Source organism: Sciurus vulgaris, assembly GCF_902686455.1.
Source record: "Sciurus vulgaris genome assembly, chromosome: X".
Taxonomy (NCBI): Eukaryota; Metazoa; Chordata; class Mammalia; order Rodentia; family Sciuridae; genus Sciurus; species Sciurus vulgaris.
In genome coordinates this window covers 62,086,768-62,100,414 of record NC_136471.1, presented here as the reverse complement: position 1 = coordinate 62,100,414, position 13,647 = coordinate 62,086,768, and the positions used below count along the sequence as shown (strand labels likewise).

Sequence of the window (13,647 nt, the reverse complement as noted above, 5' to 3'; positions counted from 1 at the left end):
ATTTCAGTACAATCACTAAACCAATTAAATAAATAAATTTACCTTAAATAACTATGGGCTAAATATTTTATTTTAATATATTAATATATTGTGATTTGTGTTTTAGCTTTTGTGTAACTTAGACTGAAAGAATGGACATTTTTTTAAGCTGTCTGAGGTCACCCTCCCAGTTATCTTAACTCCCTAAGGTCACCCTCCCAGTCATCTCAACTCCCTAAGGTCACCCTCCCAGGAATGGGAACAAAGCCCTTAAAGCTGTTCCAAGAAACAGCCCCAAACAGAGAATAAAAGGGTAAATTGAGCCAGATAGCCAGATAGTGCTCAAACAGAATGATTACCAGAAACTATTGACCAGAATCTACGCCCTGTTGTAAAACATTGTGAAACATGTTGTATGTTATCAGCAAACCCAGACCCCCTTTGAAATTTCCCGGCAGCTTTGTCCCCCTTTTTCCTTTCATGTGCGACCCCTCCCGATGTGTGGTTTCTGCCTTTATAAACCTACAAGATTTTCTGCTAGGGACTCGACTCCTCGAGTTGGGTCCCAGCGCGCTGGAATAAACACCTCTTGCGGTTTGCATCAAGTGACGCCTCCTGCGGTTGATTGGGGTTGCCGTCCATCCATGGGACAGAGTTGGGGTTTCCTTTTTGGGGGCCTTACAAGACCAAAAACCTGACGAGAAAAACTTAGAGGAGATGTTCACTTGGGGCTCACAATTTCAGATGTCTCAGCCCATGCATGGCTGACTACATTGCTCTGTGCCCGAGGTAAGGCAAATCATCCTGAGGGAAGACTCAGCAGAGGGATGCCAGTTGGCTCATAGTAGAGTGAGGAAGCAGAGAGAAAGAGAGAGAAGTGGGACTAGGCCAAAGGGAATATGTCCCCTTCCAGGGCAAACCCCTAGTGACTCACCTTCTCCTACCATGTCCACCTGCCTGCAGTTACCACCTAGTCAGTCCATTCAAATTCACAATAACTGATTAGGTTGTAGATCTCACAATCCAATCATTTCACATTTCTGCATTAGCATAGGAGCTTTTGGGGGATACCTTACATCCAAATCATAATATGTTACATTTTGAGCACTGAATATGTCTAATTAGAAGTGAAGTCTATTTTACTAAATACACATAACTGCATAATAGTAGTATATAAATACACAGTTTGTGGACTTTTTCTCCCAAACTCTGACACAAGAATAGATTTAAAATTGTACATCAGAGACTTCTATATTATCTCTTTGTTTTTATCGATAAAATGAATTATTCATACTTACTTTTATGTAAAATGAATACATTGGACACAAACTATACCTACTAAGAATGAGAATGAAATAAAATATTATTTGATATGATTATAGAAGATTTCCTGGAAAAATTTTGCTGCTTTTAAGTTAACTGTTAGAGTATGTTTTATATATTAAAGTGAAATCATTACCATATATGTGAAGCAGTTCAGTTCTTACTTAAACTTGAAGTTGTTCTGGCTAAATATGTAAAAAAAATCTGATGTACTGATGGAGTCAAAATAATATGAGCCACAAAGAAAAGTTTACTATATGATAAACTACTCAAATAATATGTAGTTTAAAATTCTAATTAGTAAAAATTTGAGAACATTAAAATGGTAAAAGGCTGTCATCTGTACGGTTCTATAAGCTTATTTCTTCTAAAAAGATATTCTGTGTGTTCAATACATAATTTTTTGTTATTTGTCATACTAAATGTAAGCTATTATTTTAGATGTATTACTTTGTTATTATGTACCAATGTTTCTAAAAACACACAAAGGGATTATGAAAATTATTAACACAATAGGAAAGTAATAAAATGCATATTCCCTTCAATTTGAGAAAAAACTACACCTGTGATGTATTATGTTAGATTATAAATTTTTTAAAATAGAAAATGTTAGTAAACAGATGAGAATGTTGGAAACACAAGGTTAAAAGAAATAATTCTATAAAATGGACCCATTGTGCTGACCCCTATATGCTTTCTTTTCCAAGAAGCAATTTACCTTCAGCCCTACCTAGACTAAGTGGCCAGGCTATGTCACATTCCTGAGCAAACTGTTATCTACAAGAGAAAAACAGGCCCAAAATATTGTCGACAAGAGCAACTCAATTTACCATGAACAGAGAAACTTTAGTGAATCTTTTCATAGACCAGATCCTGAAACTTAGAGAGATAAGTATAATTCCTCCCAATTATAAAATCTGTAAGAATCTATGGTTAAGAAAACAATTAGAACCAATCAGCATAGGACTGATGACCTAGAGTTGTCCTGTAAGTGGGGACTTGAAAGTCTGATGTCAGCCTGCTTTCAGTGAACAGTCAAGAGATAGAACTTGGGAGGGACTTCCTTAAAACTTCTCTGGGATGTTCAGTAAAAATTGGGTGCAGGAGAAGCAAGTTGTCTCTCCTCTCTGAAAGGACCCACCCTCTCCCTTGAGAGTGTTCCATTTCCCTTTTCCTATGACTTTAATAAACTCATTTCCTGTTACTCTGAGTGACATGTCTAAAATCTTTCTGACTTGATACCAACAATCAGGATTTTAAGGGGAGTCTTCACATTGTATCAGTAACATAAAACACTACCTTTTTAAACATTTGACTGAATTACTGATCTATCGTTTTTGAGGCATGAGCTTGTTTCTCCCATGATAGTAATTGTGAAAACCTTTCAAGGGAGCTGCTAAAGAGTAATGTATTTAAGATTCATTGGTGTACATTTAATAATATCTGGAAGTGTCAAGTTTACTTCCAGATTAAAAATTCTGACCTGCCATAGATGTAACTTAAGTATTCCCTAATTAATGACAGTTTAGAATCTATGTAATATAGTATAACTATATTTTAAATTACTGTTATAATCTATTTCATATAGAAATACATACTTAATAAGGCACAATATGCAAAAAGTTTACCATTAAAGTAAATCCCAGCTATATCACATTATTATATGATGATAACCACATGTACTTATTGTATGAACTGGAAAAAACTCAATTTCCTATAAACTGTTTCTATGCATTTTACCATAATATACCTATATTTAAGATTGTTGCAAAGATTAACTATTGTATAACATGATTCATCATAGGTTTAATGCATAAGTGTTGATCAGTAAGTTTGAATTGTATTATATAATACATTTGTAATGTAACTTATCGCATATTATATATATAGTGTATTTTATTTTACATATGTCATACTATATTTTATATAGCATATAGCAAAATAGAAAACACCTTTAATATGTATAGGGATTTGTACTTATGTGTTTAAAGGGAAAGTAAAATCTGGGTGGTGATTGTGAGCAATAGCAAAGGAGTCATTCAGGGAGGGGGAAGTAAAGCTTACATTTATAAACTGCCAATTTAAGATTTATTCATTTCTATGTCAAAATATTTCATTTCCAAAAAGCTGTTTTCTTTTCATGAATTTTGTTTCTATATTGTATCATCAAAAGTATCATCTAATTATGGTATATTTTCAGTAATTTCGATTTTTTTCTAGGCATATGAAAATATATCTAGTTGTAAAAATACAATACAACTGTAATGTATTTAAATTTTTTTATTGAATTTATGGAGAAATTAAATTCAGCAGAATCTCTAGGAACACCTGGTAAGATTGTTTAGTTATCCAATGTATTTTTGCTTTATCAGTATTCTGTTAGCTTGCAAAGATAGATGTTAAGAGAGTGCAAACATTGTCTTGATTCAAATGATAACTCAATACAGATCACTGGCTTGATATTTTGAAAAAAAAAATATATATATAACAGCCCAGTATAAATAAAGGCATTCGTCTCTTTCCAAAGATGTTTCCTACTGATATATCTTATTAATTGGTGTTTCTTTCTGCAACTCCATGTAATAATACTGAAATTTTTTCATTCAATTTTGTTCCACTTGGTAGTCAAATTACAAATTTTTAGAAATTTAATTTTAAAATAAATGTACCCCACTTTAGTTCCCAGGAAAACTGCAGGAATGCTGTCTAAATTCATTAAAATTGTTGAAACTACACCCACAGATGGGACACAGATATTTCCATCCATTATCGATGCTTATGATCACAACCCTTATGTTATGGTGAGATCTCAAATGATTTTCAAAAACTTTTCTGTTGGAAGTATTTTGAATTTGGGTTCGTGGAATATAGAATCCTGGCCTCAAAAAAATTTGGAATCCATCCCTCCCTTTAGTATCACCTGATTTGTAAAATTTTCCTGATGTCATTCGCTCAATGAGGGAACGATAGTAGTACACCCTCAAAGGCCTTCCAAATATTATGGTTCTTTCACCATGGGTAAGGACATTTGGACGAGGAAGGAATGCTATATATTTTTGTTTTACCCACTTGCTATTTTGAAGACCTGCAGTTTGAGAGAAATGTCTCCCACACAGCAGACGGAGAATCATTCCTCTTATCTCATGATTACTAATGAATGGTATTCTCCATTGAATTGAAAGTTGGAGAGGAATTTTGCAATTTATGATGCTGTGAGAAAAATCACTCATTTTCATCTCCACTTTCCCAGGGTAGAATATTGGTCTCTCACTTAAGGAACTGCTTTTATCAGTTTTTAGCACTGGGATACTCAGATAGGTAATTCTCCCTAATCCTGATGTAAGAAAGATCAATTTTCTAGGAATAGGCATCTGAATTACAACAGAGTTTTCTGATACATCTTCCTTTTGAGAATCATTTTGACTCTTCTCTGCTTCAAGCTCAGTATTTTCTGCTGTTGAAAGAACAGCATCCTCTTGGGAGGTTGATGTGCTTGGCTCCCTGTTTATCAGGTTGGATTCCACCTGAGAGATCACATTGGGATCAGCAAATGAAGGCTCTCTGTCTGCACTACAGTCATTTGGAGCCTCATTTTCGGACATCTTGAGAGTGTTGTCAGCTGAATCACTTCCTTCCTTAGTAGGAGAAGCCATCCTGGATTCTATTTGTGAGAAAGAAGACAAGATGTATTAAATTGTGGAATATTTCACTTCATAAGAAATCAGTCCTTTACTCCTGATGAAAAGTATGTGGATGTAGTATTCCTGTGCTTTCTCATGTCTATAAATATCTTATGAGAGTCATAAACACAAAAAAATAAGAGAAAGTAAAAATCATAAGAAAATGCAAGACATCTATCCAATATGTCTTCTCATTAGTTATGAAATTTACATAAATCAGGAATAACCTAATGTTTATTTTTGATATTTCATCAGTGTACTTTCTACATTAGAATACACATGGTATTGGTTATGAAGCCCAATTATCTATTCCTTTTTGGATGGTAAATCTAATAGAATTTTGTATTGACTAAGATAGATCTGAATTAATGACCTTGGAGTTTAAAATGACATTATAGTAAAAGGCGGTTATTATATATATATGTATGTTCAGGGGAGAATTAAGGCCTATGTTAAAATGAAATATTTGAATATTTATGATAAAATTAAAGTGGTTCTTCCTACGGCATTTTCCTTTTTTAAAATTCCCTGTTCTTAAGGAATGCTTCTTCAAAGAAGAACAACTGTTAATTACATGATAAGTGAAGTCAAGGCAGCAAGAAGGTAGGTAAGTTCAAACTCTGAGTTGATTTATCTCTCAAATTCACCACTTACATTTCATTCTCACTGCCCCAGGCCTAGTGAAGCTGGTAAACAACTCATTCTTGCTTTACTGGGGCTAGTAGCTTATAACCTGCATACCTAATTTCCACTTACCTCTTTTCTTTTACCTCTCTTATCTGTATATTTCCTCCTGACATCTTCCTGCTCAAACGCCTTCAGAATATCCTATTTCTGCCAAACTACATGTTTCCAACGTGCCTATATGAGTAAAGTTGGTACAATCTCATTTGGGAGATTTTTTTCAGGGCATGAAAATGGATAAAGCATGTTCTCATCCAACACAATGGTGAAGAAAGGCAAATTCAAGTAGGTTGAAAACAAATGTGCAGGGTTTTCAGAAATTAACAAACACTACTTTCTCATTCTAGCTTTGATAAACTAATGCAGGCAAAATTTTTGAATAGGTCAACTGGATTTAAAGAATAATAATCACACAGTTGTTTCATGCTGTAGCCTTCCTCAGAGAACCTCCACAATCTGAACTGTCTCCTCTGACCAGCTTTCTTTCCTCTACTCACTCAATATTCTTTCCGTGTTGCACTGCTGTCGAATTTTTATTTCATGCTTATCTTTCTCTTCAATATAGTCCTTAATTATTTTCCCAAGTTTTATATTAATACAACTGTGACTATTTTTTATCAGACTTTACATTTTTTATTGAAGGTAATTATTACAACAAAGTTTTATTCTGTATCTTTAACTTTATACCACTAGTCTAATGTCATGAAATTGTGTACATTTCTTTTTCTTTTACTTTTAAGCATACCATTCTTCATATCATTTACCATGTGAAAGTTTGTCACCATTTTGCTTATACTATCCTAATGTCATTTATGTCCTTTTTACTTGTTTCTTAAAAACTATCCCTCAAGATTCATATCTTGATCCTCTAGTCTACATGTCTTTACCCTTTTTTTTCTGAATCTTTACACTCCACAACAATTTCACAAGTATATTTATGGTACCTTGCTGAAATATACTGAGATTTTTCATATCATGTTTGGCAATTAGAGAAAAAAATCTACCAAAGCATCAGAGCATTAAAAATCTCCAATAAGGTAAGAGAATAAATAAGAGTCTACGTTTTAGAATATGTCTGAATAACCAAGTCAAACTCACAAAATCTGGAGAAATGACTGACGACTTCTCAATAAGGCTGAGATCCAGTCATTTGGTGAGAACTGAAGTGATCGATTGTCATCTAGCTCTTGTCAGATGCGACCTGAAAAGAAGTAAAAACATTTTTTTGAAAAACCATGTAAAGTTGTCAGCTCCTTCACCTTCTTCCTCAAAGAAAAGTGTTTATCCTGATTTGTTCTTGCCTGGGGTCTTACGCTTTCACATCTCAGGGTAACTGTGAGATACTTTATTCCCTTCCATATTCTGCAATGACATTTCATACAATATGTGTCCAGTATTTATTTTGCATGTATTTATATGCCTATTAAAGATATTTACACTATTATACTATGTTAAGATTGATTTGTCATTGATGTATATATATTACATATAGAGGTTTTTTTTTTTTTTTTTTTTTTCTTTTCTCTGCAATGTAGTTGCATCAGACAACTATGTATTCAGGGCTACTACTGATCATTTAAAAATAAACTCTTATTGGGGTTGTACAAGAAACATTAGATTTGTGTTAAACCTCCTAATATTTGTCTTTTAATTCATTGTTTATATTTGGAAATAACTTAAACTCACATATCTTCTTCCTTACTTTACCATTTTCTAATAACTCTGCCACTGAGTGTGGGTTTATTCAAAGAACACATACTGCTTTTCTCTTCATTTTCTGTTCTTTATATTTAACTAACCTAGCAAATATATTTTTATATTTATATTAAATATATAAGAAATACAAGTTAGTTAAATTTATATTTCTATAAATATAAAATTATATTATACATAATACATATTTATACATAATTATTTAAGTGTTTCTTAGAAAATCAGTATCATTATGCTTAAAAAAGATAAATGTTGACACGCCTGATAACCTTTAAAATTGTATATATAAAATTGTTAAAGAAAACATTTTTTGAGTTGGTAATTGTGGGCCTAAGGAACCACAATATTATAGGTTACTTTTTCTAAATGATTACTCCATAAAACATTATATTGAAACCTATATAAATTAATATGGTGGTTGGTGTTTTCAGATATTCTCCTCTAATTCAGATTTTTACATGGAAGGTCTGTTGAGATTCAGAAGATAGATATTGAATTTAAAAAGAAGTCAAATTGTCACTGTTTACATAGGACATAATTTGTATGTAGAAAAGCTCAATGATAACAGAAAAATAACTATTAAAAATAATAAACAAATTAATCAAAATCATAAGATAAAAAATCCAGATACACAATTGTGTTGCTATATGATAATAGAAAATTATTTCAAATAGAAAGCAATAAGGCAATCCTGTTTTCAATATCTTTAAAAATATCTAAAATACTGCTAGATATGGTAGCACATACCTGCAATTCTAGAAACTTGCAATGCTGAGTTTGAGAACAGCCTGAGCAATTTAACAAGATCCTAAAAATAAAATGTAAAAATGGCTGGGTGTATAGCTTAATGGTAGAGCACCCCTGGGTTCAAACTCAGTACCACACATACACACAATTATGTATATGTGTGTGTGCATAAGTTTAAACAAAGGCGAAGGATCTCTACAATGAAAATGATGAGACATTGATGTAAGAAATTAAAGAGGCGCAGAAAATATGTCATAATTAAGGACTGGAAAAATCAGTAATATTAAAAATGTTCATAATCCTAAAGTGATATACAGATTAAATTCAATCCCTACTAAAATTCTAATGACATACCTTTCAGAACTAGAAAAGGCAATCTAAAGTTTACATGGAACCATAAATAGACCTGAATAACAAAGACCATCGTGAGCAAAAATAACAAGGTAGGAAGTATTCAGCACATGCCTTGACTTCAAAACTTACTGCACAGTTGCAGTAATCAAAACAGAATGGCATTAGCATTAATAAAAACATATGGAACAATGGAACAGAACAAAGTATTTTAAAATAAATTCACACAAGATTTTTGACAAAAGTGCTAAGAACAAATTAGAACAAAGGCTTTTTAATATAAAATGATGGGAAAATTGAATGTCCACATGCAGAAGAATGAAACTAGATCCTTATCTCTTACCAGCTACAAAAACTAAAAGTAGATTAAATACATAAATATAAGATATGAAACTACTGGAAATTAAAGCCTAGAGGAAACAGGTCAGGATGTAGGAATGGATAACAAAAACTCTTCTGTAGAGTAAAGCAAACAATAGAGTGAAGAGCCAGCCTACATACAGCATGGGATAAAATATTTTTAAACTAGCATCTGACAAAGATTTAATAGTCACTATATATTAGGAAGACCTAAAACTCAATTGCAAAAAAAAAAAAAAAATTACTAAAATGAGTACTTTATCTAAGTAGAAATTTATCAAAAGAAGCTATACCAATGTCCAACAGGTATCTGGAAAATATCCAAAATCATCAGGGATATGCAAATACAAGTACAATGAGATATCACCTAATCCCAGTAAGAATGGCTATTATCAAGAGGACTAGGGATAAAAGGTGCTAACAAGAATATGGAGAAAAGCAAGCCCTGGACACTGTTGGTGGTAATGTAAATTAATAAGATCATTATGGAAAACGATTTGGTGATTCCTCCAAATATTAAAAATGAAACTACCATATCAGCTAACAGTCAGTTGAAGAGATATTTGAATTTTCATATTTATTGTACCACTAATCACAATAGGTATGAAATGAAAACAACTTCTGAATGGATAAAGAAAAGAGAGTATATGTACCCAATATAATAATATTCAGTCATAAAAAGAAATAAAATCATATTTGCAACAATGTGAATGGATGTGAAGGTGATTATGCTAAGTAAAATAATCTAGGCACAGAAAACAAACATTGCCTGATATCACTCATATATCAAATCTAAAATTTTCTCTCTTTGAAGTTTTGAGTAAAGTGGTGGTTTCCAGAGACTGAGAAAGTGTATCTGGGATGGAGAATGGTTCTTAATAAGTACTAAGTTACAGTTAAATATGAATAAGTTCTGGTGAGCTATGGCACATATGGGTGACAATAGATACTAATATGTAGTGAACTTCTCAAAAAGTTAGAAGAAAGGATTTTTAAAGTGTCTATCAAAGAATTAAGAAATGTTTAAGGAGATAAATATGTTTACTTTTATTTAAACATTACTTAATACATACATGTACTGAAACAATGCATGTTAACTAATTCTATACACAATTTTTATAAAATGTATTTGTGTCATTTGAAAAATAATTTAAATAAAACTTCTTTTTTATTTTTAATTTTCTAAGTCATGTTTGATTACTCTTCAAATTTAGGGGAGTTTTACTTTTTATCCTAGTCAATCATACTATGTTGCCAGAGCCCCTACGCGAATTGTAAGGGGTGGGGATATAGCTCAGTTGGTAGAGTGCTTACCTCATATGCACAAGGCCCTGGGTTCAATCCCTGGCACCACAAAAAATAAAAAAGGAGATTTGGAATAATAGCGAATTGTATTAATAGCTCATCAACCCTATTGAAACTTCTTTATATGAATGTACCATCTTTCCGTGATGACAAATTCTCCAATATACAATTTCACCTCAGATGAAACAGCCTGAATTTAACAATAACCTTGGGAGTCCCAAACTTATGAGCAGCAGGGAACCCCTTATGATTTATATCCCAACACTTTCAGCCTAGGAGACTTAATATCTGTCCCTTCTACATTTGTTAATTTTAATTATTTTTTTCACTCAAAAATTTAGTGACAAATAAAATCAATTACTTTTCTCCATTTGACACATGTTCACAGAATCCATGTTAATATACTAAACACCTGACAGAAATCAAGAAGTTTCAGAATAGCATCTTTATCAAAGAATGACAAATTGATCGAAAAAAGCGAATTTTAAAATAATTTCTTAAATACTATAAAGTGGTATGTAGATTAAGAAGCTCTTAAGTCCCTTAAAATTTCCCTTTCACTGTCACTCACCCTTCAGCTTCATTCTCATTAGTACAAACCCCTCCAAAATATATGCTTCACTAGGCCCAGTCAGCTCTTCTCCTTTTCTTCTGTCCTCTCCCTCTCCATTTATTCTCTTTTCCACAGTTCTTTTGACTACATCATAATGTGCACAGAACATGGCAACCTAGCAACCAAACAGTACAGTTCAGGGTGTGGGAGGAGGGAATAACTGAAATGGCAAACCAGAAATCATCTTTACATAGATGGCAAAGACGAAAGTCTAGGAAATCTCATGAGTTTATAGTTTCTGCCTTATCACAGGTTAAAAATCTTTATATGTTGTTCCTAAGATCACAAACATGTGAAGAAATGGCTACCATATAAAATATAAGACAGCTAGTAAAATAATAATTTCTTATTAACAATACATTTTTTAAATATATGTGTCAAATGTTGTCCAAAAGTTTTTGTGCATATTTACATTAAAATATTATTAAAATTTGAATGTAGCTAAGCCTCTTATATTCATATTTATCAAATATAATAAGAATACATAAAGATATTGCTTATTTCATTTTATTAGATTGATTTACAAACTTCTGCCTTTACATCATTTGTTTGGTCTTTCTTTTGTTAGTATAGCTGAAAATACTTTATGTTCAGTACCTAATGTTCATTACTTAGCTTCCAATAATCAGACAATAGAGAGCCATATGCTCTTTGACACTTATCGATATATTTTTATTTTGATTATGTCACCAGAACACTTCTAATTCCTATCTGCTGTTAGTTTTGAGCAAGATGATAGACTTCACTGATAAATGTGAGGGAATGGTTCAGGGTGGATATTATACTTAGTGTCTTTCATCAAAGATGATATCTGTCCAAGGGCTACTAACAAATATGAATGATGAGATATCCTAAAATGAAAGGGTCAATATATGCCCTGTTTAGAGACTATGAGTTGAATTGTGACATCAAAAATATACTGTTAGTCCAGGAAAAAGGGACAGTGGATCAAAGATATGAATGGCAAGCCTGAAGAAATTCCAGAGATGAGGACAGTTAATCACATTCTGTCATCATTCTAATTCCTTGAAACGTTCATAGGAAAGTTATACTATTGATTCACTTTCCTTATCTTTATTTTATTAGGTATTTATGTGTATAATATTTCTTGTCTTCCTTATTTTCAAAAATCTACTGTTGCTATGACATTTAATTTTGAATAAAGGCTCAAGAATGTGAGCCAAAGTTATAATCTCTAAGTATTCAGATCTGTGGTAATATTCTAGAAATCTGGTAAGGAAGTTTCTCCACTGGTTTATGAAAAGCTAAAGAATTTCATGAAAAACAACTCACCTCAAAGACAGTCAAAGCACTTGCACCTGAAACAAAGCAATTAAAGAGTAGTTTTGAAGATAGTAGAGTCTATGTCTCTAACTTTATCTCTTTATCTCTCTTTCTCTGTGTGTGTTTTCTATCATTCTTGTTTGGTCTTATTCTCCTGGAAATATGTATTGGAAACTTAATAAACAAAGAATAAATAAATTGTGACCTGATTTGTTAGGAAATTTACTTTCTCCACTTCACTGAGGTGACTCTTCAAAAACATCACAGTATACAGTGAGACATGGTTACACACTGAAAGTGTTTATCCAAGTGGACAGAAATATAGTAGGCAGTTAGCCAAGCAACATGAAGGAGATCTAATAATATGTAAGACAGAATCACACACAGTCAAAATCGAAAGCACTTCCCCATTTCCCCAAGATATATATCTACCTACTTGAATTTGGGTGAAATAGCCATAACATTAGAATTGTGTTTCTGTAGTAAAACTTAGAGGGTCACAAAACCAGTACCAGGAAAAGGAAAAACAGAAATCTTATGACTAGAATCGAAAAGAATCTCATTTTACAGGAGAGTAAAACAAACCTTAAGAATTTCTATATTATTAGAAGAGAGCTGAGGAACAAAGGAAATAGAACACATTTGTGAATGGAGAATAAGTAAGGTTGTTCCATGTGACCCTATAGTTAACATTTCCCTTTCTTCTCATTGTTGAAATTCATATATTTTCAAGGCTTTTCTGTCTTTTTTCTTTCCTTTTTTTTTTTCAAATGATCGCACACTGTTCTGACTTCCTCCTTTCAAGACATTTGTGTGCATGCCCAGTAACAAATATTTCTAATATTCTATGCACTGTTTGCAATTGTCATTATCTTAGACATACTACATATATTTCCTGAATATACAGTCAGTGGAGTATGAATAGGATAGGACAATAACTATATTGTGTTGATAACAATGCCATAAGCAGACATTTTGTACTTGGAAATTCAGCTAAATTTGGGTAAGTCCATGCATATTTTATTGAAAAGAAGAGAGTGAAACAATGTTTTTCTCCCAGTTTTCACTGGAGAATCAATATTACCACATCATGAGCAAACCCCAATGCTCTTTTAATACTAATGGACTAGACCTTTTACTGCTTGATACACCTTGACTACTAGACTTCTTTTGAGAAATGCTTTTGTTTCTGTCACCCACATTCCTTCGACAACTCACAAATAAGAAGATTTAGGATGACATAGGAATTGGAAAGGGAAAGTCTCAAGGAAAAAAAAAAATGTTATGAACTAGAACCACTTCTATTTTCCTTATAACTTTTTCCCTGAGAAAAACTGGATTCAGGGTGATACAACCAGGATCATAATCCACTAATCCACTCATAAAAATAATCATTGCAAGAAGTGCTAACATTGTTTCTGAAAACAATAGAAGACAGTAATTTCAAAGTAACTTGTAGGTTGTTACCGGAACCAATTTTCTGTTTTTTTCAGGTGTTTTCAGTAAATAATTTGTATTCTGCTTTCCTCCTCATTTGGTCCTATAGCTATTGTTTGGTGAAAATACATTATTTATAATAACAAATAAGTGAGATTCAGGATAACATTA

The 13,647-nt window shown here is 32.3% G+C and overlaps 1 protein-coding gene across 1 annotated transcript; it reads right to left on the bottom strand.

The window, feature by feature from the left end:
- Nucleotides 1-3,977: 3,977 nt before the first annotated feature.
- On the bottom strand, nucleotides 3,978-4,955 carry CPXCR1 (CPX chromosome region candidate 1; the record flags this gene model as incomplete). Its single annotated transcript, XM_079122741.1, has 1 exon — nucleotides 3,978-4,955. The coding sequence occupies one exon, from the start codon at nucleotides 4,953-4,955 to the stop codon at nucleotides 3,978-3,980; it is 978 nt and encodes a 325-aa protein (XP_078978867.1).
- Between the last annotated feature and the right edge of the window lie 8,692 nt (nucleotides 4,956-13,647).